This window comes from Thermobia domestica, chromosome 1 (assembly GCF_964235325.1).
Source record: "Thermobia domestica chromosome 1, izTheDome1.hap1.1, whole genome shotgun sequence".
In the NCBI taxonomy this organism is placed as follows: domain Eukaryota; kingdom Metazoa; phylum Arthropoda; class Insecta; order Zygentoma; family Lepismatidae; genus Thermobia; species Thermobia domestica.
In genome coordinates this window covers 153,480,494-153,503,870 of record NC_137454.1, presented here as the reverse complement: position 1 = coordinate 153,503,870, position 23,377 = coordinate 153,480,494, and the positions used below count along the sequence as shown (strand labels likewise).

Here is a 23,377-nt window from a genome sequence, read left to right as displayed (position 1 = left end):
TAATGGAACGAAAGGTTAACTGAAAACAAACATTTAGAACAAGACAATGGTAGAATATTACTATTCTTATTAGTGCCGGTGTGGTAGTATAGTGATAGAGTGGCCTATTTCGATTCCCCTGTAGGATATGCTATCTGAAATGCAATAAACAGTATATGCTTCTTCTTCCTAACGAGGCTGGGCGATAAGACCCTGCAACTCCATCATAAATAAGGATGTAATCATTTTACAAACTATTTGGTGAACCTTCGCTAATATAACGCTACTAGTTTTTACAACCTTTCGTTAACCTTATTTTAAGAAAAAATGAAATCTTTAAGTTTTACGTCCCACGGTTATGCCGGTTAGGCTAAAGGAGACGGTGATGATGAGAGATGAGTGAAATGGTGGAATGAAGAAAGTGGGAGGAAACGGGAGAACCCCGAGAAAACCCACGAGCACGGTGTTTGTCCACCACAAAGTTCACTTGGCGGAGGCTGGGATCGAACCCGGGACCCCAAGCACCAGAGGTGAACGCTCTACCACTGAGCCACCGCACCCCCCAACCTTATTTTAAGAATTGCAAAATGGAATGAGAGAGAAAATATATGACGACGATGATTGTTTATTTACATAAGCTATACATACAGCAAAAGGGAATCTGTTGGTCACTACTGCTTATCTGCTAAACCAGGGTTAAAGTCTGTGTGACATAAAAGTTAGTTTAACAGAGTTTAATTAAATAATATAGATTCTGTCTGACCTACAAAGGAAATCATTATATCAGCAAGGTGATTTGAAGTAATACGCCAGGCACATGACAAGCCTTTGTCTACTTACATGTTTCGGCCTCGTCTTGGATGTCAGCTTCTGGTCTTATATTCATACCACACGATAATGAGTTTAATCACGCACTAATTATAGGCACTATAGATCACTGGATGCATCATTTCTTCCTCTTCCAAGCCTAGAGCAGCGATCAGATTGCAAGTCCACAACAAACCTCTTTGTCTGGCTACGGAGTCGGAATCGAACTTTGAACCTCTAAGGATAGCATCAGTGGTAGCCCACAGCAAACCTCTTTGCGTGGCTGTATGGAGTTGGATAGATCTCAGGACCTCTGAGATAGGCAACAGTCACGGCCCACAGCAAACTTCTTTGCGTGGTTTATGGAGCTGGATATAACTGGATTGAACTCTGGGCTTCTCTCTTCCGAAATCGAGGCAAGCCTGTTAATCAAGAATTCGTCGGTGAACTTGCAGCACCTTGGCGTACCACAACCCCTCGTGACCTCAAAACCCGAAGTTTAAATACTGTTTGCTGTTCTTGGTTTTTCAGGTCACGAACTACTTTCTGTTACTCCATTTTACTTAGGAAGTTAATTTTTAGCTTGTGTTCCGTGTCTTAATGCAGCCACGGAAACTGTTCCAACGGTTTCTTGTTGACTTGTAGGAAAACACAGATTTATTTTGTTTAATATTAGAATTATTTTTTTTTTAATATATATTTTTTTCATTCTCCCAGTGTAGAGTGACCTGATCCTATGTGATCATTACACATTATTACATTTTTCTTTGCTTGAAACCATTAGTCGGAAGTAATTGAATTATGCTTTATCGCTAATTTTCAACCTATTTTGAGAAACAATCTTTGAAATTTTATGATAACTTTTTTAAAAAATAAATTAAGCTGTGGAATTAACTGTTAATTTTAATTAATCTTTGCCCTTGTCTTCCAGATAAACTGACAATTTGCAAAGCGTAAGTCCGTTGCGATGGTGTATTTTACTTGTAATCATTGTGGAGATTCGGTGAAGAAGAATAAAATAGAGAAACATTATTACACAGTCTGTCGTAACCGAGTACCGTCCGTCTCATGTGTTGATTGTTTAAAGGATTTCAGGTAAGACCTTACTCCAGAACTTTCATGGTAAATCATTACAGCATTTAAATAACGAACCAATAAATAAAAATTATTTATTAAAAACATTCTGATATGTTATTGGAGATCTCATTCATAATAACAATTTAACACTTGTAAGCTCTTAGTTTTCTAATTTCAGGTTTTGGTAGAGTTTGCAACACTGCTTAAAATGAATTCATAGGGAATGTTTAACCCTGGAACTCCAGACATATTTTTATACCTTTGTGTACCAGTCGGGCCCAATGGACCCACAGTAATATATAGAGACCCCCGAGCCATATAATTAACTTATTGGGAGAAAATGGACATCGAAATACTAAACAATGTCATTTTTGCTATGTATTTTCGACGAATTAATAAAATATACTCTGTAGTTATCGTAGTTATACCGTACACTAGATATATGGTAACTTAGGAGTATTACTATTTCTATATATGAGCTCAAATAGAAGTTCTAATTTTTAGGCATAATGAAATAGTCAACATTTTACATACACGTAGCAAATATTTGCTTCCAACAAAACTGAAAATTACGATCCCTTTTCCTTTTCTTATGCATTTGTTATGGTTAGTGCACGAAACATTTTTCACAAACAACTCTGCTGTGCTCAGAACACACATTTGTCTTGCATTTGGTACAGAAGGTTCTTGTTTTGCAATCCCATTTTGATGGGGAGATCACGCATCGAGCTTTCTTTCTCGATGACTCTTTTTCCGTGAGCTGATCAGTTTGTGTGTGGCTTCTCTTCTGTGGAAAGTCTTCTCCAATATGGGCCATTTGTTTGCCGAGGGAAATCAGGAAGTTACGACGTTTCAAACTTTGCCTCTTGTCTTTCTTCTGTAGTGACAAGAATATAATATAAGCGTTGAGTGCGCTTATATCAATCATGTTGAAGAATATTACTAGAGACCATCTCTTTGTCATTTGCTTTATGCTGTAACAGCGGGTCATTTGGTCCATAGTGTCCACGCCAGACTCTGTTTTGTTATAGTAAAGGATTACTTCTGGCTTTTACTCTGCCGTAGAAGTGTCAACTTCAGCCTGTTTATGCATTGTGCTCAGAAGAGTAACAGTTTTGTACTTCTTTGGACAATACGAAATTATCATGGCATCCTGTTGGAATCCAAACAAACTGGTTCCTACAGCCTTACTTTTATCCGTTTTGGTAAATGAAGTTGGGAGTTCTGGCTTACTCTTCCGTATAGTTCCGACGTAGGTGAGTTTTCGTTCCTTCAATTTACGTGCAAGAGAAGGACTTGTAAAGAAATTATCCCCAATAATTTTTCTACCACTTCCAGCAATTTCTTCTGTCAGTTGAAGAACGACTCTTTCCCCTTGATTGACTTCTCTTCCCTGTTCTGGACTTTTTCCGCTATATATTTGCATCTTCCACATATAGCTTGTGGTGCTATCACAAACAACCCAGAACTTTATTCCATATTTACCCGGTTTACTTGGTATGTATTGCCGAAAGGGACAACGTCCACGAAAAGTTACAAACTGTTCGTCCATCGTCATGTTACCTCCGGAAATATAAGCGTCCTGTGGAGTTTTATCCCAGTCTTGAAACACAGCACGAATTGGAGATAGTTTATCATCAGGTCTTCTCTGAGCTCTGTATCATCAAAACGTAGAGCGGAATTGATTTGGTGAAGACGATTCCTTCTCATAATGGAATTGAAGATAGGTCGATCCTTTTCCTTACTCCAGAGCTGCCTAGTTCCTTCATTCTTTGATTTTATACCCCAATAAGTATTAGCATGCCAATATATTTCTGAAGTTCTTCAACACGAACAGTTCCAGTCACGAGAAAGTTTTATCGTACCTTCCTTGTTAGTTCACTTGCAAATTGTTTCCAGAATGTTCCTACGAAAAAATAGACAAAAAGTACATTTCTCATCATCAATTTCCCTGTTAGCGTGCCCTGTAGGAGCATGGTTTTTTGTAGTTACATTGGCAGCACCAGCACGCCCACCACTGGTAGTGAAGGGTACTAAATTTGAATGTTCTAAGCCACTTGTAGAGGGGAAAATTGCTTCATCTTGCACGTTGCTGTTACTAACATCAGAAAAATCACTCTTACTTACAGATAACTCTAATAATTCACAGTCCACTTCTCCATCATACTCTTCTGCCAACAGATATTGGCGTATGTCATTATCGGAAACTCCGCCAGGTGCCATAATCCTCACCCACTAAATCCAATGACTAATGTGAAACGTGCACTGGCTGTTTAGATTATAGTTATAAATGTATAATATGCCCCTGAGAAGTGGTGTCAGGGAGAAAACACTATAAACCAGTAGACATTACGTACAAAAGGACTAATTTGTTAGGAAAACTTACTAAAACTGCATTAAACTCCTTTATAAGTGAAACATTTTTAAACATAATACTGAACACAAAGAATAATGAACATGCTGACGTTAATTCTGCTATCTACCTAGTCTAGCCATAAATATTGTCACAAACTTTTGGCTTTGACTGTAGAACCTGTTGTGCAGGTGGCAAGGTACAATTTAGCTCAAGGTCAGCCCTGGCCAGTGTGTGTCGAACAGGGAAAGAGAACGGGTGGATCTGCTTCGCTTAAGCATGGAATGGAGTGAGTACAAAAATAGAGTTGCAGTGTTTGCCTTGCATAAGGGTGGAAATTCACCAAGTGAGATTTTCAAACTGCTGAAACTTCTGAAAATCAGCAAAAGATTTGTTTACCGCACAATCCAGCAGTTTACTGAGACCGGCAGTGTACGTGGCCGGCGAAGGGATGGTCGTCCTCGCAGTGTGAGAACAGTGGCAGCTGTTAAAGCAGTGGCTGCTCGTGTGCGGCGAAATCCACTCCGGAAGCAGAAGATCATGGCACGGGAGCTCAACATGGCTCCAAGATCAATATCCAGGTTACTTTCTGAAGACCTGAAGGTCAGAGCTTATCGGCGGAGCACGGAGCATTTCTTGACACCACAGCTGAAGCAGCAGAGGAAACTGAAGCAAGACAGCTCCTACAGCGGTACTCCAACAATGGACATCGGCAAATCCTCTTTGCCGACGAGAAAATCTTTACCATTGAAGAGAGATTTAACCGCCAAAATGATAGGATATATGCAGCAAGTTCTCGAGAAGCTCGTGGGAGAGTTCCTAAGGTTCAGAGAGGTCATCACCCCTCCTCAGTCATGGTTTGGTGGGGGGTGAGCTATGAAGGCCACACCAGACTTCACTTTTGTGAGCAAGGTGTAAAAACAAGTGACAGGGTATATTTGGAAACTGTTCTGGAGCCTATTGTGAAGGACTTGAGTGACACCATGTTTAACAATGATCACTGGACCTTCCAGCAGGATTCTGCGCCAGCTCATAAGGCAAGGATGACACAACAGTGGTTGGAGGCCAATGTATCAGATTTCATCTCCAGTGCTGAGTGGCCTTCTGGTAGCCACGATTTAAACCCTCTGGACTACAAACTGTGGGCAGTGTTAGAAGACATGGTCTGCAAGAAAAGACCCTTCACTTAAAAGTTTGAAGCGTTCCTTGGTGGCAGCAGTGGCGGATTTTCCGATTGATACTCTCCGTACTGCAATAGATGACTGGCTTAAGAGACTCAAAACCTATGTGCATGCCAATGGTGGACATTTTGAAGTTTGATAGGTGCCAATTGTAAAGAATATATGTGGTTATAACATATTAAAAGCAGATTGAAAAATCTCAAACCGTATTTCATATATTCACAAAAAAGTGTGTGACAGAATTTATGGCTAGACTAGGTATGATCCGCAATGTAAATCAAAACCGAAGTTGAACAGTATTCCTATTTAAAATATACAACGGGTCCACTGGACCCACCTGGTACACAATGCTATCATTTTTATATATACCACCTGACTTAAAGGAAAAAAGTATTTCAGACATAACATGGGAGAGGAGCACCATAAAGAAATAGTCACGGAATATTAGAAACCTCTCACGAAAACTTACTCTGTAATTAATAAACGAAAAGCCATATGGGTCCAATGGACCCGTTTGGGACTCCCAGGATTAAGATGATCGTCGCTTTGTTTTGTATCAACGCGTAACATTACAACGATATTATTTAGTATTTGTAATTACAATAATTTTAAGCAATGCTGCAAACCTTACATATGTTTATCATATCTGAGGAATGGCTTGAGACATCAAATTGCTGTAAACGGCATTATCATTACTTTGTCAGTTGGAAACTATCTAACTTCTTAGATACAATTCTTGCCGTAGCAGTTTTTCGACATAAAGCTTATATATATATATATATATATATATATATATATATATATATATATATATATATATATATATATATATATATATATATATATATATATATATATATATATATATATAATAATAATAAATATTCAATTTCTTGTGACTGTTCCTGTTCGTCCGAAATGCATCATATCATGCTCATAGTATCCGATATTAAATTACTTTAGATATGCACCGCCTCGTTTATGTCAGGTGTTCTATTACTGTTGTAGAGCTCTCTGAAATTTGGATATTTGTGATACTGTAGCATCCTTAGTTGGCAAAATAGAATAAAACGTTTGGTATTATGTTTCGTTTTACATGTAGACTTGAAATATGTAACAACTTCACATAGTGCCATTTGAAAAAATGAGACTTTATATTGAGATTGTAACTCTGTTAACTTGTTGATATTATCGAGTATGGCAAACTTTTCCCCCCGTCTGATATTTGCTTGGTACAAAATTTCAGCTATTTTTGTCGGTTAGTTTAGAAGTTATGAGCAGGAGTCACTTCAAGTGGTTTAACTTGTATATACACAGTGTCTTCAAAAACTTCGCAGTGGATCCCTGTACTTGTTATTGTGAGAAAAATATTGAAAAATACATTTCTTCTTCTCGTTTATATTGTATAATGTAAATCTCCGACATAGGCATTAATGAGGCTAGACTTCAGTTTTAACTCAACAGGGACGTATATTGCACAATAAAATCAGTACGAGTCACATGCTTTCGTTGTTTTCATCAATATTTTGTTTGACCTGGCCGTGCAAAAGCCGTTGCGGCATCCGAAAAAATACGATGTGTACTCAGTGGATTTTGCGGACTATCGTGGATCATGATATGTCACTTGCCAAACAATATAACTATGTAGTCTGATCAGCAAGGAAAATTAAAAAGTCAAGGTGAATGCGTTTCAGAATCTCTCCTAAGGTATTTTGCAATCATCATAACAGAAAAGCACGCGTTACTAAGATTTTTCGTTCTGCTGTTGTCCTTTGTGGCTGGGAAATGACGCATTCAGCTTATTGCTCAGATTTTTAACCGCAGTTAGTGATTTATTCCATTCATTATATGACCACTTCGAGGACGTTATTTCGAATCTTTAACTATATGTAAACTGTAGTGAATTTGTTCTTTACCTTACGTTCTGAGTTGTTTTGTTGAAGCGGAATTAATGGTACTCCATAACGATGGCAGAAGGCAATTATCTGTAATGCTGCGTGTATTATGTTGACAGTTGTGTTGCATATTGAAGAGTAGGATCTAATATGTCTTCTCTACTTACATTTTCTAAGTTATTTGTATACACTGTCTGCTGTTAATAGACATCATCATCATTGATCTCGAAGGACCAAAAGATCCCAAGTAGGAAGACAGTATTTTGTTGTATGCATATACCTTTTGTGATTAAGTGGTTAACATGCGTGGACTCGGGATCGATTCCCGCCCAGTACCTTAGATACAATTCCAAGGAGGGATTCGGACAACATTTTTAAATAGTATGTCGCATTTGGTATAGTCTTGGTACCGAAAAGAGGTGTTTTCAGCACCAAGGATTTGCACCAATCAATGAAATAACTTCTCTCTCTCTTTTTTTTTTCTTTCTTTCTTTTGTGTGTGTAAACATTGATTCAAAAGAAAAAAATGTTTTGAAGACTGTTAAATTGTTTGAAGAATTGAAATAAATTGTTACAAGTATTCGAAATTTATTTTCTTTCTTTCTTTCAGGGGCCAGGAATTTCAGCTCCACACGAAATGCATGACTGAAGAGGAAAAGTATTCGGGAAAGGATTTCAAACCAAAACCAAACAAGAATAAGAATGAACAAAAACAACAGAAGTGGGTGACGCTAGTACGTAACATTGTAGCCACTGAAAAGAATTTATCCAACAAAGGAAGAGAATTGCTAGAGCTGTTGATAAAACATGAAAACATTCCCAGGAAACGTGTTAAGTTTCAGGTACTTTCAATTTAATGTTTAATATTATCTCAATAAATCAGATGTATTTATATGAAATTATTTCCTTAGTTTGTTGATTTATGATCAAAGTAGATGTCCAGTTGTGACTTGCTGCTGGTCCGACGCTGAACATTTCAAGACCTCCTCGTGGCTCTGTAAATAGTGTTGAAACCTGCATTTGATTACAGGTGGGAGTTCATGTGGTTCGAATCCCACGTTAAGTTGTAAGTTGATGTCTCATATAATCTCGATGCGAAAAAAGCGACATTAATCCGAATAAACGAATTGTGAGGCGGAGAGGGGCACCTGTGTTTAAGTGGAAGAGTCTTCCTGCACCTCTGATGTGAGGAGTCCCTAGTGAGATCTAATTTATTTAATATTTAACAGTAAGCACCTAGTACAGTTGGTGGGAAAACTTCTTCAAATCAGAGGAATGTATGGAAACGTATTGTCTTTGGCTTTTTCCACCGCATACTTTATATAGTGTGCATAACCTTTGGGTCAAATTTATACAGGTGATAGAGGGGTTTAATATAAACATTTTGAGATAGGAAACCGAAGGTCGAAAGTGGCTAGTTCAAGCGCCACGCCATCTTGAAGTTGCAGCAGTCTATGGGAACAAGTTCTACATATCAATAAAAGTGTGTTTATCAAGTCAATGTAACCTGTTTTATTGTGCATAACACTATATCTGAATGCGTAAGATTTAGTACAAACAAACTACTGCTGCGCTGTACGTACCAAACACTCACAGTAACTGCTCAAAGTGACGACCACCAGCCTCTATGCACGTAGCACGACGCCTGAGGAAATTTTGCCCCACTCGCTCAAATATTCCCGGTGTTCTCTTGCACAATTAAATAGGCAGCTAAGGACTCTTGCAAGCAAATCTGTCTGTCCTCAAAAGAAAAAGGCGAGAGGGTTGGGATTTGGGGAACGCGCTGCCCACCGGATTACAACCCTCTCGTCTTTTTCTTTCGATGACACATCAATCCAAGGAGGTCCTACGCATACTCTATTCCGCAGTATTTCGAATGTCGTACCCTGTCACAAGAATTTTCTGAGTTTTGATGCATTCTCGTTATTTCTTATTGGTGTTGCAGTTTTTACGAATAGCAGTGTGTGTAGTACAGGGTATGTCACGCAACCCATGGCAGTACTACAAAAGTTACTGAAAATGGCCAACACTTACTACTTCACACCCTTCTGGTCATTTTCATGAACGCATTCTGGAAATGTAAACAGCTCGTTGGATGTTGGTCTGCCTTTCCGGGGTGTGGTTTGGTAACCCAAACTTACGTATTCTTCCAAAATGAAATTTCTTTCCTTCAATATGTACACCATGCTGTACTGGTACTGTATTTTAAGTTCCTTTCCTCAGTAGTCATATGCAATAAAAGAAAGGAAAAATGTTTTAGATATTTGCGCCATCGGTTGCTTGACTTCTTAATCACACACTGTTTTTGTGATCTGTGTAGCTTCGATGATTAAAATTCTTCACGCTTTTTGAAATTCTGTTCTTTTGTTATCCTGTACATGTTTCTTTCAATCATTCTTGCTCTGTATTCTGTTTACGCAATTGATATTGTGTGCTACTTTTGTTAATATTATATTGCAGGAATAGAACAAGTAACAAGTCAGAGTCAATCGCAGCTTTCATATAAATTGTATCGTCATAACACCAGAAAATGAGTTCGTTCGTGACTATATGTGGTTAGCGTATGCGCCTTGGGTGCAGGAAACCCGGGTTTGATTTCCGGTGGCAGCTCATGTGATTCGAATCCCACGTTAAGCTGTAGGTCCACGATAAGCCTCGGTGCTGAAAAGGACCGTAAACTCCAAATCAATCCAATCCAATGATACCAGAAATTGCAAACTTGCAATATTCAATTATTATGAGTGGCATTGACAAGGAAGGCAATAGGTCTTCAGAATGACAATGTTCGGGACGTCATAATGTATAAAACATTGATCTATGGTATCTATACAGATAAGATCGGCTGCAGTTCAAATCATAATACATGCAGAACTTTAAAGTTATATATTCATTACATTTTCCAAGCTACCCAGCAATTCAGGCATAGGTGCAAGTGTGTTGCTTTATTTTGCAATGATAATATGTAGTTGCTTAACAGGGAGCGCTTACCTCTGGTGGGTAAAGTCCCTGGTTCGATCCCTCGCCAAGTTTGTGGTGGACAAGATCGTGATGAAAAGAAATGGTGATGGTTTATGTGGAAGCTGGAGGGGAGAGAGATCAAGTGAATCATCATCCATTATAACGGTAGGTAACGGCATTCCTGGTGATTCTGGTACCTGCATTCACAACGTGCTGCCCGGTCATTCAATTGTGGGCAAATTTTCTTGGATTTTTCGTTTGAATTCGAAGTTATTCGAGTTCAGGAGCGTTCGATGTACGGGATCAATATTATATTAGAATCTGTAACGCAAAACCACCTTCATGGGAAATTTCTAGTGGAATAGATTTATTTATTCTCTAATATATAAGTAGAGCAGAGGGAGTCAAATATGCTGCCGTAGGCTTCAAACATCTTGAGCGTTAATCCGGGCCTGATTCTCGTTGTTTGAGTTACCTTTTTTCGATCTGCAGGTTGAGGATTTGAAATTACAATTCTATGAACACAAAATCAGTAGTGGTTCAGATCCCTTAAATTTAGGTTGATTTAGTTATTATAATAGATAAAGACATACTTAACTTTCCCATGTTCGAAGCTTAAGCCCAAATTCTTCATTTGTTTTTTCATATTAAGGAAATTTAAGTTGTTCTAATTTCATTGTGAATTCTGATATGTTTATAGCAGAAACAATTAGAAAATTGAAGTTTTGCTTTTTCTTTGATTTCAGAATTATGTAAACAATATTTCAAGAAATGCCTTCAAGCCAGAGATTGTGGAGAAAGTATGGGAATTGTTAGAATCAGCTCAAAAGCTATTGAAGGAAGAAATGGGTCAGAATAATAATAATAATAATAATAATAATAGTGTGGAGAGCGAAAACGACACAAGTCAGACAGAGATAGTAGATGATAAAGCAGAGAAGGCTGAGATAGAGAAAAAGGTTGTGGATGAGGAAGATTCAAAAGAGAATAGTGAAGAAGTCAAATTGAGTAAGAAAGAAAGAAAAGAAAAAAGAAAGCGAGAGAAATATGAAGCGCAGTTGGCAGCCATTTCGAATGAAGAAAACAAAGAAATAGTCGATGATGGTGAAGATGACGGCGGAAAAAAGAAAAAGAAGAAATCCAAGAAAGGAGGAGATGAAGTGGAAGCAACTGGTGAAAGTGTTCCCATTGATGAGGATGGAGATAAACCAAAAAACAAAAAGCACAAAGCCAAAGATGAGGAAGAAATAATGAATGTAGATGTAAACATGGGAAAGAAGAAAAAGAACAAGAAGAAGTCTGAGAGTGAGAAAGACACTGTTGTTAATGGAGATATGCATATGAATGGAGACAGTGAAGATAAAGAAAAACTAGAGCCGAATGCGGACGAAGGTGATATAAATGAGGAAGATAATGACAGCGCAGCTAAGAAAAAGAAAAAGGGAAAGAAGAGACGTCAATCTACAGAAACGGGGGAAGATTTGATGGAGGATAGTTCTGCTAAGAAATTCAAAAATGGTGAGTTTTAAAGGTATTAATTTACTAGTTGTTTATAGAATATTGGTGAAAGTCTTATTTTCCCAATCTTCGAGTATGTCTGACTCCGCAGTACATAAAAGAGAAAACTTCGAAAAAAAAATTGCAGCGTGCTATTGAATAAATGATATGAATATTCTTAAGTAAAAAATAAGTTAACTTGATAAATGAGTCAATCCGTAAATAGTTCTGTTCTCTGAGATAGTTTTGAAATAATGCTTTAGTGCTGTCTACTTGTCCAGTAAAGAAAAAAGGGTTTGGTATATTGTTCCTGCAATATAAGAGAAGTTAGAAATCAGTATTGTTGTTTTTCACCTTTAATTTCTGATTTCTAACTACTCGGATGAATGGTACTGTTTGAAAATTTTTATTATATCCACTTTTTTCGTGTTTATATATAACATTCGGTGTTATCAAACAGCATTGGGAAATATTTATTTTCATCGTTGCTATTGTAGATGTTGCAAGAAACTTGATATGCAATGCATATACAAGAGGGTCCGGAAAAGTTCGTACCTAATGTAGAAGGAGTGCATGTGGAATGATGAAATCTTAGTTATTCGATATACCCCGCGAAGTACACTCCTTGTACGGCGCTCCAATTTTTGCAAACTCGTTAACAAAATTCTGAAGACTGTTCCGTAGCGCGAATCAGCTCGTAATCAGTTTCAAAATGGCGTCCTTTCAATTATTATTTGAGGAATAAGTAAGTGTGATGGAGCGAGATCTGGGCAATAAGAATGATCAATGCATTGAAACCCTAGATTATGCAATGTTAGTTGTATTTGCAGTGCTCGGTAGACAGAGTCGTTGTCCTAAAGGAACATAATTCTTTTTTCATTTTTCCGCGGTGTTGCACTTTCAGTTTGTAGGTTTAGTGAGTAATGCAGAGTAATAGTACATAAAATGTCTGACCCTTGGGCAGGTAGTCTGAGTACAACTCCACCCTTACCCCAAAGATTGTTGCAGGCAATTTCACAACCCATTTCTGTCTCTCGTATTTCTTGTGGCGAAGGGAATCGAAGTGCCTCCACTCTAATGACTGTTGTTCTGTTTCAGGATTGTAGTTTTATAACTATGATTTGTCCATGGTTGTTATTCGGACAGAAATTGGTCGGCATTTTGGTCAAAATGGGAGATGACTTGCCCTTGATACCCTCACATTTTCACGCTTTTGATCTGCTGACATATTTTTGGGAATCGATTTTGCTGAGAGCTTGCGCATGTCCAAGTCATTATAAATTATGCTACTGACACGTTCCAGAGAAATGACCACAATCTCTGCCACGCATTTTGCTGAGATACTGCTATTTTCAAGAATAATGTCATGTTTTCATCCATGATTTCGAGGACAGTCATTGTTGTCCTGCACGTGGATCATCATCTGTTAAAAAATCGCGTCATTTGAACTGTCCCACCCATTCCTTTACCACTGCATACAACGGAGAACAGTTCTGTAGTATTTCACTTATTTCCTCATGAATTTGCTTCGGTGACTTCTTGGTGGAGCAAAAATTTGATGACAGCTCTGATCTTCATATTCGTGAAATTCGTTGGTTGGGCACACATGATCACTTCAGGGGCTTGAAAAACACAATAAGAATTTCGTTATTAATATGAAAATTTGTATTTCTACTTACCGAAATATGGTCTTTAAAACTTCTGGGTTGGGCTACGAATTTTTCAGCGGCCCTTCGTACCATAGTATTTTCCACGTAGATTATAGTTCGATACTTGTATCTGGGACCGCTTGGAAGGTCGCCAAATTTTCAAAAAGTTTTTTTTTTTTTTTTAAATGAAAATTTCCCTATTTTGCTCCAAATTTCCCTTTTTTGGAACATTATGCACACATGCGTGTGGTACAGTGTTCGAAGTGGAAAAAAAGCAGAGGCAGTATGTTTTATTACGATTTTGACTCGGCATACCGGTTATCTAAATATTGAAATACAGTGAGGGTATGTTGCCCAAAAAAATCACATTCCTATTTACGCAATGACTTAAAACCACGGGAGAACTTTTCCGTAGTCATGTGGAGCATGGAGAGACTATGTCCTCTGCCAGTTGTCTGAGAAACATAAAAAAATATCCTCTTATATTGTATTACATAGAATTATAGTCGAAAATGTTCTAAAATCGAGTTTTTATATTGACAATTTGTAAATAGTTTTCCGCGGGAAAATTCCCGGACCCCCACTGAGAGGTATTTCAGAACCCCAGAAGGTCCGCCTCCACAACAGACAACCCTGAAAACCGTTCATGCTCAACACGGCATTTTATATACATTAAGGAAGACATATGTACATAAGAAAGAAACAATTGATTATTGCACAACAAAATTTTGAGAAAAATATTTATGGAGAGCCGTTTTTAAACTATCCTAAATGCACTGTGTTGTAATGTTGGGAAACTCGAACAAAGAGAAAAAGAAACTACTTATTTCATCAACTGAATTACAGAAGATGATCCCAAACAAACGACAAGTGCTTTAATGACTAAGTGTAATGGACTCGTCAACCATGACTCCGATTTTTAGATTACAGTGGGGAGCATTGATACCAACATCTCGTTTATCCTAATTTGAGTGTGCTGATTTCAAATATGAACTTCATTTTTGTGTGTAAGCTTTTTTTTTTTTTTTCAATTCAATGTTTTGTGTTTTTACTACAATGCCAATTTATGAAACTTATAGTTTTTACAATTGGAGCTTGTCGCATTGAGGAGCAATTCACTTTTAAGAAATCAGATAATATAGTCTCTATATAGGGCTAAAACAAACACAGTAGCAAGAAAATTAATCTACGTACTCAGAAAAGTGTGTAAATGCATTATAGTATGCAAAATATATGTATATTGAAAATATGCAAAATAAACGCATTTGTTTCCGGGCATTACATGTGCACTCACTATGAATAGGAATATAAGTATTTACGCAGAAATTAACATATATGTCTGAATACAAACCACGTCTATTACAGAAAGATGATATTAAGCCCTGCAAAATTTAAATATATACATTAAAAATTGGAACTATGCCACATTTCAGTGGTATTACATACAAACCCAATGTAGTAGTATACAAATGTAAATTTAAGGCATTTACATGAGAATGACGTATTGGTCTACATAAGTACGACATGTATTAGAAAAATGATTATATTGGTCATTTAAAGTTCATAAATATGCTTTATAGATGAGATATATTCCAATACGAAAGTATTTGTGCAATAATTACACACACAATTACATCTAATACAGAAATATATTAAAGGCCTTTTCCTTGAAAATAATATGTGTATCTAGACACAGAACACAGTAATACAAAAAACGCATATGAAATCATGGGAAACACTTTCTATTGAGGCAAAAATTTGCGCATGTAGCTCTTCTAGTTGTGGAGAATCACAGGGCACTCTCGTTTGATAATCGAGCAGCAATATGTCAACATCTTTTTGTCCCACCGCCCTTGATAACGCTTTTCTTCATCTTCAGGTCTTGATGGAAATTCTCTCCACCTGTTCATCGCTACAATCTTCAAGGTTCTTAAGAAATTGATCAAAGTGACTGTATAGGAAATGAATCTTCACACTCATGTTGCATCCAAGATCGTGCAAGCCCGATAAAATTCTCTTAATCAGCACTTCATAGTAATCCGATTTTTTCTTGCCCAGAAAGTTTTATATATATATATATATATAATGTACATAAATTAACAAATGAACGTCAATTTATCTGAAAAGTCGAAGTTTGCGAATTTTTTTCGAGCGCTTCCGGTTCGAATTTTAAAATTCTGTTTTCACGGTTGGTAAGACGTGGTTACCCGCTTTCCGAAAAAAAAAAAAATTTTATCACTTCTGTGTGCAACCGTTTTGTCGCAAAAAATTCGAGAAATTGTAAAATTTTCAAAAATCGCTATTTTTGGGCGCCATTTTCTCGAAAACACCATCTTTTAAAATTCTGAAATTTTGTCAGATGGTTCAACTTTACATGAATAATAAACACACCAAATACCATTCAATAATCATTCAATAATTCAACTCATTCAATAATCAGTCAGTTGGAACTAGTTTGTTATCATTACTGTGCTGTCATATCTAATGCATTTAAAACACTTCAGTCGATCTATGAATTTTAACATGGACCACTACTTACCAATCTCTATCAGTTTTATACATTTCATGGACTAATATAATTAATTTACGAGTGTGGTTAAACAAAATGACGATGAAATAATATTGTTAATATGTGAAGTAGTTCGATAATGGTACTGGAGAATTTCCAGAAAGCTCATAGACATGATTATCATCTTAAGTTCGTGCGTACTAGTATTGAATCAGTAGAGAATTTATATTACTTGAGAAATGTTTGCTCCGGAAGTATGAATAAAATTTAGCTTCTTAAGCTTGGTTGGTGATCTAAACATTAATTAATGTGTTAACTCAGCCTTCAAAGAATCCACATTTATGTAAAGGTACTAAATAAAATTATTGTCACAACCACCTTCGTGTGTCTTTACGTGTAGCTTACATTACAGCTTTTTAAAAAATGCTTGAGTACATATGTTCGTAGGCACTGATTGTGTTGTGCTGCTAAGAAAAGTAACACTAGGGTCATTCCATGTCAACTCATCTAGAGCAATGTCTCAGATTCTCTTCAAATTTTTTTCATACATAAATACTAATGAAATTATGCTAAATTAATTTTTTCCGGTTTTTTGGATGAGAAATGGGCCGAGGAGAAATTTTTGAAAAATCTGAATTTGGTACCAATTTTACTTTCCGGCACACAGCATCATGGAACGAAACTTACCATAACTTCCTTATTTTTCAAGTTATTGGGCTCATCCAAGTATCAAATGAAAACTCAGTTTTTGCTCTTTCAGTAGATCTTAAGAAACATTGCAAAAGGTTACACTGTCAAACATTAATGGGCATACAAACATTTATATATATATATATATATATTTATTTACAAATTGTGCCATTGCTCAAAACTTATAACTATGAAACTTCCGAAACCTACCTCGTATCTTTATGTAAACTGTTTACCGACTGAGCGGCGCACGAGTAAGAGATCGAAATCCAGTTGTAAATTTCGAGTAGTTAGAATCATCACATGAACGAAAGGAAGCATTTCTGCAATCACTAGCTCTGAAGGTGCCTTCCATTTCAACTCAGGCAAAAAAATATAAAATTGTACCATCACCATCTCAGATGTTGTTGAAACTTTTTTTTATAGCAACTAGACATGTTTTTAAGAGACCCATATTTTTTGTTTTGTTGAAAAAAATTTTCCCACCAAGTAATGGGTCATCAAAGACAGGGAGTACAATTTATGAATTGTAGAAGACATGGAAAATGGTCAATTTCGGAGCCTCGCCATTCGGCTATGGAGACAGGTAGAGTTTTAATTCTTGTTGTGGTATGTACATAGGGATATAAATAAACTATATTTTATTATAGTTTGGTTTACGCATGCGTATCTTTTTGTACATAAATTAACAAATGAACGTCAATTTATCTGAAAAGTCGAAGTTTGCGAATTTTTTTCGAGCACTTCCGGTTCGAATTTTAAAATTCTGTTTTCACGGTTGGTAAGACCTAGTTACCCGCTTTCCGAAAAAAAATTTGTATCGCTTCTGTAGTCAACCGTTTTGTTGCAAAAAATTCGAGAAATTGTAAAATTTTCAAAAATCGCCATTTTTGGGCGCCATTTTCTCGAAAACACCATTTTTTAAAATTCTGAAATTTTGTCAGATGGTTCAACTTTACCTGAATAATAAACACACCAAATATCATTCTCGACCAATGCTTCATGGATTAACTACAGCCTTTTAAAGTTAGCGAAGTTTCGCTAATTTTGATGTCACAGTTAGCAACACTGGGAACAATGAAAGTGTAATGATTTGATGATGTTTGTGGTTCACATTCATTAAATGAAGAATAAATGGTTTTCTTCGCTGTTTTATTATTATTATTTTGATTAAAAAGGCTCTCTGAAATAGTAAAATGAGCCTCCCTCTACTCCTCTGTTTTCTTAAACTGAAGTAATCTGAGGTGGAAATTACGATTACGAAAAACACAAATTTCAAGTTCACTTACTTAAAATGGTCTTCGGAAACAAAATTTCACTGTTTTTTTTTTTTTTTACATGGACCAATCATTTGCTTGGTTGTTGTCTTCTTTGCTAATGGCATAAAACCGTGCAGATGCTCCAATAGATGTTGGTTCACTCATAACTCATCCAGGAGTGGATCTAGGGGGACGATTGCCGCCTCCCCCAAGAAGAAGAAACTTTCTTATTTATATATAAATAAAACCCATCCCAGAGTTTGGAGCTCTTAAAAGTAGCTCTAAGTATCAGTATTACAATCCCCCCCCCCCAGAAGTCCGTCCTGGATCCGCCCCTGCGTAGCACATTGTCGATAGTCACAAAACACTTGTTTTTACTTCTCTTATGCTCTTCTGGAAACCTGTACCCTGCTGAAGGTTCATGTGGAAGCATAAACAGCACTTCAACTTCACGTAATTCATAATATTTCTGCTACGCACCACTGGTTATCATACATATATGTATATAACAAAAGTTCCTTTTTGCAGATTTCTTAAATCTACACTTTGAATTGCAAAAGTTCGATTTTGGGGGAAGTATGAAGTTAGTTCATGGTAACCCGTTACTGCCATAAAAACTTCGCAATTTTCCGAAAGCCAAAGATAACTTCGTTGAATACCAGTTACCGGTCGCATACTTTCCCTTTTTTCTTTCGGAAGTCGTCGAATTCAGTTCCAGGTAACAAAACGAGAGTAATACCCGGAGTTTGTACTTGCACTATACTCACGAATTCTCCTGCGGTTTTAGTGGGGACGCGGTGGCTCAGTGGTAGAGCGTTCACTTCCAGTGCTTGGGGTCCCTGGTTCAATTCCAGCTCGTGCCGTTTGGGCTTTGTGGTGGACAAACACCGTGCTCAAGGGTTTTCTTGGGATTATCCCGTTTCCTCCCACTTTCTGCATTCCACCATTTCATTCATTTCTCATAATCACCGTCTCCTTTAGCCTAACCTACACAACCGTGGAACGTAAAACTTAAAGATTTCATTTAATTTTTTTCTTCTGCGGTTTTAATACTGCGTATCTGTTTTAGCCTAAGGCTATGGCGCGTTGCCATATTCTTTGCCCCCCCCCCCCCCGCCTCCCCACTACCGTCGAAGAGACCCTTCTTACATGGCCGGTTTCACTGCAAAAACACTGCTTTATCGGACCTGTCTGCATCTCGAACATCTGAAAGCGATTTTTAAAGTGGGATGCAGCACCATCAGAAATCACTGACACGGTTTGGGAAATTGTAGACACCTATTTTAACGTATTCAAACCTTTTTCTATAAAATATATTTTCGCTTTTCTTCGAGTATGTTTAGAATCTTGTCTATGACTATGAGTATATGAGCCGAATCGTGTGTTTTATCGTCGTTTATTACAACAAAACTGTCAATTGTTTCATATTTCGGTGATAACTCTGAATTTCACTTTGCAGAAGAACAGTCCAGTTTTCAACGAAGTCCACATGAAGTAAAATAGAATTTGTATCTTGAAATTTAATACGGTGGGGTTTTTGGTAGCAATTGATTCTCTTTGGATTTTCTTGATGTAGTCATGAATTACAATTCTTACAGTTAAACCAGCAGTGTACGATACGAAAACAGAAAGTGGCACAGTGTTTTTTATAACGAGATCATTATTCTCCCATATGGCATACGTAACCACTTTCATTTTCATCAGGATCAATAATTAAAGACACCACACTTATTTCTTCCACTCCAGGACATTCACCACATTCTTGAAGAAGACAGCTGTCATTTTCTACGGATCATACTACTAAAGGAAATAGGTCACTCATGACAGCTTCAACACAGGTTGCACCTTTGATTTGTAGCAACGCAGTAGCAGCTAACTTAAAATTTGCACAATACACACACACTTCCCTCTCAGGTTGCGGACTGGCACACTTTAGTCGAATACTATAAAATTCCGAGTGACCCATTTTTATGCTGGAATTGTTCTGTTTAAAAATTCAGTAAATTTCTTTGGAACGCGTAAGAAAATGTTTCGATTTTTTTTTTTTTAAACTTTTTGTCATTTTTCGATCACTGTAATGACATCGCACTTAATCGAGACTTTGTCTGGAGCATTCCAAATCATACTGAGGTAATAGTTTAGGCCTTTTATAGATCATCAGAATTCATTGGATGGCCATTTCAAGTAAACTTAAAATTTGTGTGTTTCGTAATCGTAATTTCCGCCTCAGATTACTTCAGTTTAAGAAAACGGAGGAGTAGGGGGAGGCTCATTTTACTATTTCAGAGAGCCTCTTTGTTCAAAATAATAAAAAACCAGCCAAGAAAACCTTTTATTCTTCATTTAATGAATGTGAACCACAAACATCATCAAATCATTGCACTTTCATTGTTCCCAGTGTTGCTAACTGTGACATCAAAATTAGCGAAACTTCGCTAACTTTAAATGGCTGCAGTTAATCCATGAAGCATTGGTCGAGAATGGTATTTGGTGTGTTTATTATTCAGGTAAAGTTGAACCATCTGACAAAATTTCAGAATTTTAAAAAATGGTGTTTTCGAGAAAATGGCGCCCAAAAATGGCGATTTTTGAAAATTTTACAATTTCTCGAATTTTTTGCAACAAAACAGTTGACCACAGAAGCGATACAAAATTTTTTTTCGGAAAGCGGGTAACTAGGTCTTACCAACCGTGAAAACAGAATTTTAAAATTCGAACCGGAAGTGCTCGAAAAAAATTCGCAAACTTCGACTTTTCAGATAAATTGACGTTCATTTGTTAATTTATGTACATAAAGATATGCATGCGCAAACCAAACTATAATAAAATATAGTTTATTTATATCCCTATGTACATACCACAACAAGAATTAAAACTCTACCTGTCTCTATAGCCGAATGGTGAGGCTCCGAAATTGACCATTTTCCATGTCTTCTACAATTCATAAATTGTACTCCCCGTCTTTGATGGCCCATTACTTGGTGGGAAAATTTTTTTCGACAAAACAAAAAATATGGGTCTCTTAAAAACATGTCTAGTTGCTATAAAAAAAGTTTCAACAATATCTGAGATGGTGATGGTACATGCTCTGCCTGAATTGAAATGGAAGGCACCTGAAGCATTTTATATCTCAATAAAATAAGTTTAGTGGAAATGTCCATTAGAAATACAGGAAATTTAGAGAAAAAACTTGGTGCGAAATCTAGGCGGTGCCTTCTCTGATTGTCTCTGATACCTTCAGAGACATGAAGTTATTTCTACGCAAAAAATCGGAAGAAAATGTGAAAGTGTAGGAAACTTTCTTTTGTGTATGTGTATCCTTAAGTTAATTGATTTAGTACAAATTAGACAGTTTTTTGTGGAACCTATCGTGGTTACCATGAATATGTATCAATTACTAATTGTTACTACCCTTATATGAATTTTCAGCTGTATGTATGTTCTGAATCTTTTTATTCCAGATGATGTGAGACATCAGAAGTTCCAGATGTAGTTGGACCGAAAGCCCAATTTAAGTGGGAAGTAGCTATTTTACATGTGTTAAAGTCTGCTCCTGATCAAGAATTGTCATTGAAGAAACTGAGAAAAAAAGTGATGGCACTATACGCAGAATCGTCAGGTGATCCTAGAGATGAAGGAAAACTAGAGAAAGCATTGTCAAAGTTTAATAAGAAATTGAATAAACTTTCTTCGGTGAAAGTTGTTCATGAACGAGTGAAGTTGTTATCCTAACAGATCATATGTTAAATTGTTGTACAGTGTTGTACAATTTTCGTGGTTTATGATTGTGACAAAATAGGCATGTTTATAATAAATGTATGTGTGTGTAACTTGTATTGATTTCTTTTTCTTTTCTACGATGTACATCGTATTTGCAGAGATTTTTGTCACAGGTTCGATTTTAGGTAATATGAGTTTGTTGTGGATGGCACCATGCCCGTTGGTTTTCTTAAGGTTCTCTTGTTTCTTCCCACTGAAGTCATTCCACCAATTCCTTCGTAACTATCCACTTGTATTTGTGATCCGTCTCTTTCAGCCGAAAGGACGTATTTCAGGGGTTTCATTTAGTTTTGCAGGTTTTTAAGGGTGAATGTTTAATACTGTGTAACAAACCTGTATTATTAAGCTGGTTCTATTTTTGCAATAACTTCTACGACGAATGTTCCAAATCTATCTGTCGCTATAGGTAGTTGTTGCAGAGCTTTCTAGATACACGCAAAGTAATAGATATTATATACCAAACAATTTAAGTCTGCATATTCATAGTTTTTTTTTTTTCTTCTTCAAAATTTTGAACAATGAAGAATATTGAAAATTAGCAAGTTCACCCACGTGTTGCTGTGGGCAATGCTTTGCGTTCTTCCTTCTGCACCTTTCATATAGAATTCGTGTAAACTGGAAGTCTCGCACAAAATTTGAACATCTCTTATGGACATCTTAGAGAAGGGTTTCCACCCCGTTTTCCTTCCATTCTAGGTCAAACGTCTAAAAGCGCTGAAGCATTTCTTTAATTATTTTATATTAAAAGCTAAAACACCAAAGTCTCTAATCTTAACGGATTACGAATTATGGACTTTTATTATAATATTGTAATCTCCATCCTTTCTTTCCTTGTTTTTTAGATGAAATATAAAAAACGCTGGAACACTTATGTAATTATTTTAAATGAGAAGTCCAAATACCGAATTTCGTGTGTCTAATTTATTGGCAGGTTCAAGAGTACCATAGCTTTTTTTTTTCTTTAATCCTATAGTGATACATTATTTAGTCATCAAATTATAGATAGAAATTTCAACAACACACAACACGTACACAATCGAACACATACACGTAGTACAATTTTACAACAGGTGCCAAACGAATATTTCTTGATGTAATAGTGCTGATTGTGAGGCAACATAATCCCTCACCTTTTTCCTTTTGCATTTATAATACCAACTTTATTTTTATTAACAGCAACAAACCATAAAGATTCTTGGATGTGGGCATTTTATAATTATTGTAACCCTACCCTCTACTTTCCTTTTAGGCCAAATTAAAATAAATAAATTAAAAATGAAACTCTGGAACACTTGTTTCATTATTGTAAATGAGAAATCCATATACGAAATTTCATGTCTTAACCTTCCAGAAATTCCGAGATGGAAATTTTAATATCATCCTCTTCCCGTCCTCATCGAATTTCCAAATGATTCTTCTTTTGTGATACCTTATGTCACAATTCTCATGCACTGTCCAAATTTGAAATTTCTAGCTTAAGCGGTTTGTCCGGGCTTAGATAAGTTAGTCACTCACGATGATTTCTTTTATATGGAGATAATTTAGAAAATAAATAATCTTGCTTTTAAAATGCTAACGGATTGTTCCCATTTTTCCACGCCGTCCAGAAAGAGATGAGCACAGTTTATCATTCTAAGGTACTTAAATTTCTGCACTATATAAAATGTTTTCAAACAATATTAGAGGTTATTCGCGATCTGTGACAATAAATGCAAATAATATATACGTTATGAAGACCCACAC

The 23,377-nt window shown here is 36.5% G+C and overlaps 1 protein-coding gene across 1 annotated transcript in view; it reads left to right on the top strand.

The window, feature by feature from the left end:
• LOC145668104 (uncharacterized) overlaps nucleotides 1-21,690 on the top strand; it is a 37,947-nt gene extending 16,257 nt beyond the window's left edge. The window contains exons 2-5 of the mRNA XM_081735669.1: nucleotides 1,718-1,881; nucleotides 7,903-8,134; nucleotides 10,997-11,776; nucleotides 21,326-21,690. Coding sequence (XP_081591795.1) covers nucleotides 1,754-1,881; nucleotides 7,903-8,134; nucleotides 10,997-11,776; nucleotides 21,326-21,586 — 1,401 coding nt within the window. The 5' untranslated portion in view covers nucleotides 1,718-1,753 and the 3' untranslated portion in view covers nucleotides 21,587-21,690. The remainder of the gene's footprint in view (nucleotides 1-1,717; nucleotides 1,882-7,902; nucleotides 8,135-10,996; nucleotides 11,777-21,325) is intronic.
• The last annotated feature ends 1,687 nt before the right edge of the window (nucleotides 21,691-23,377 follow it).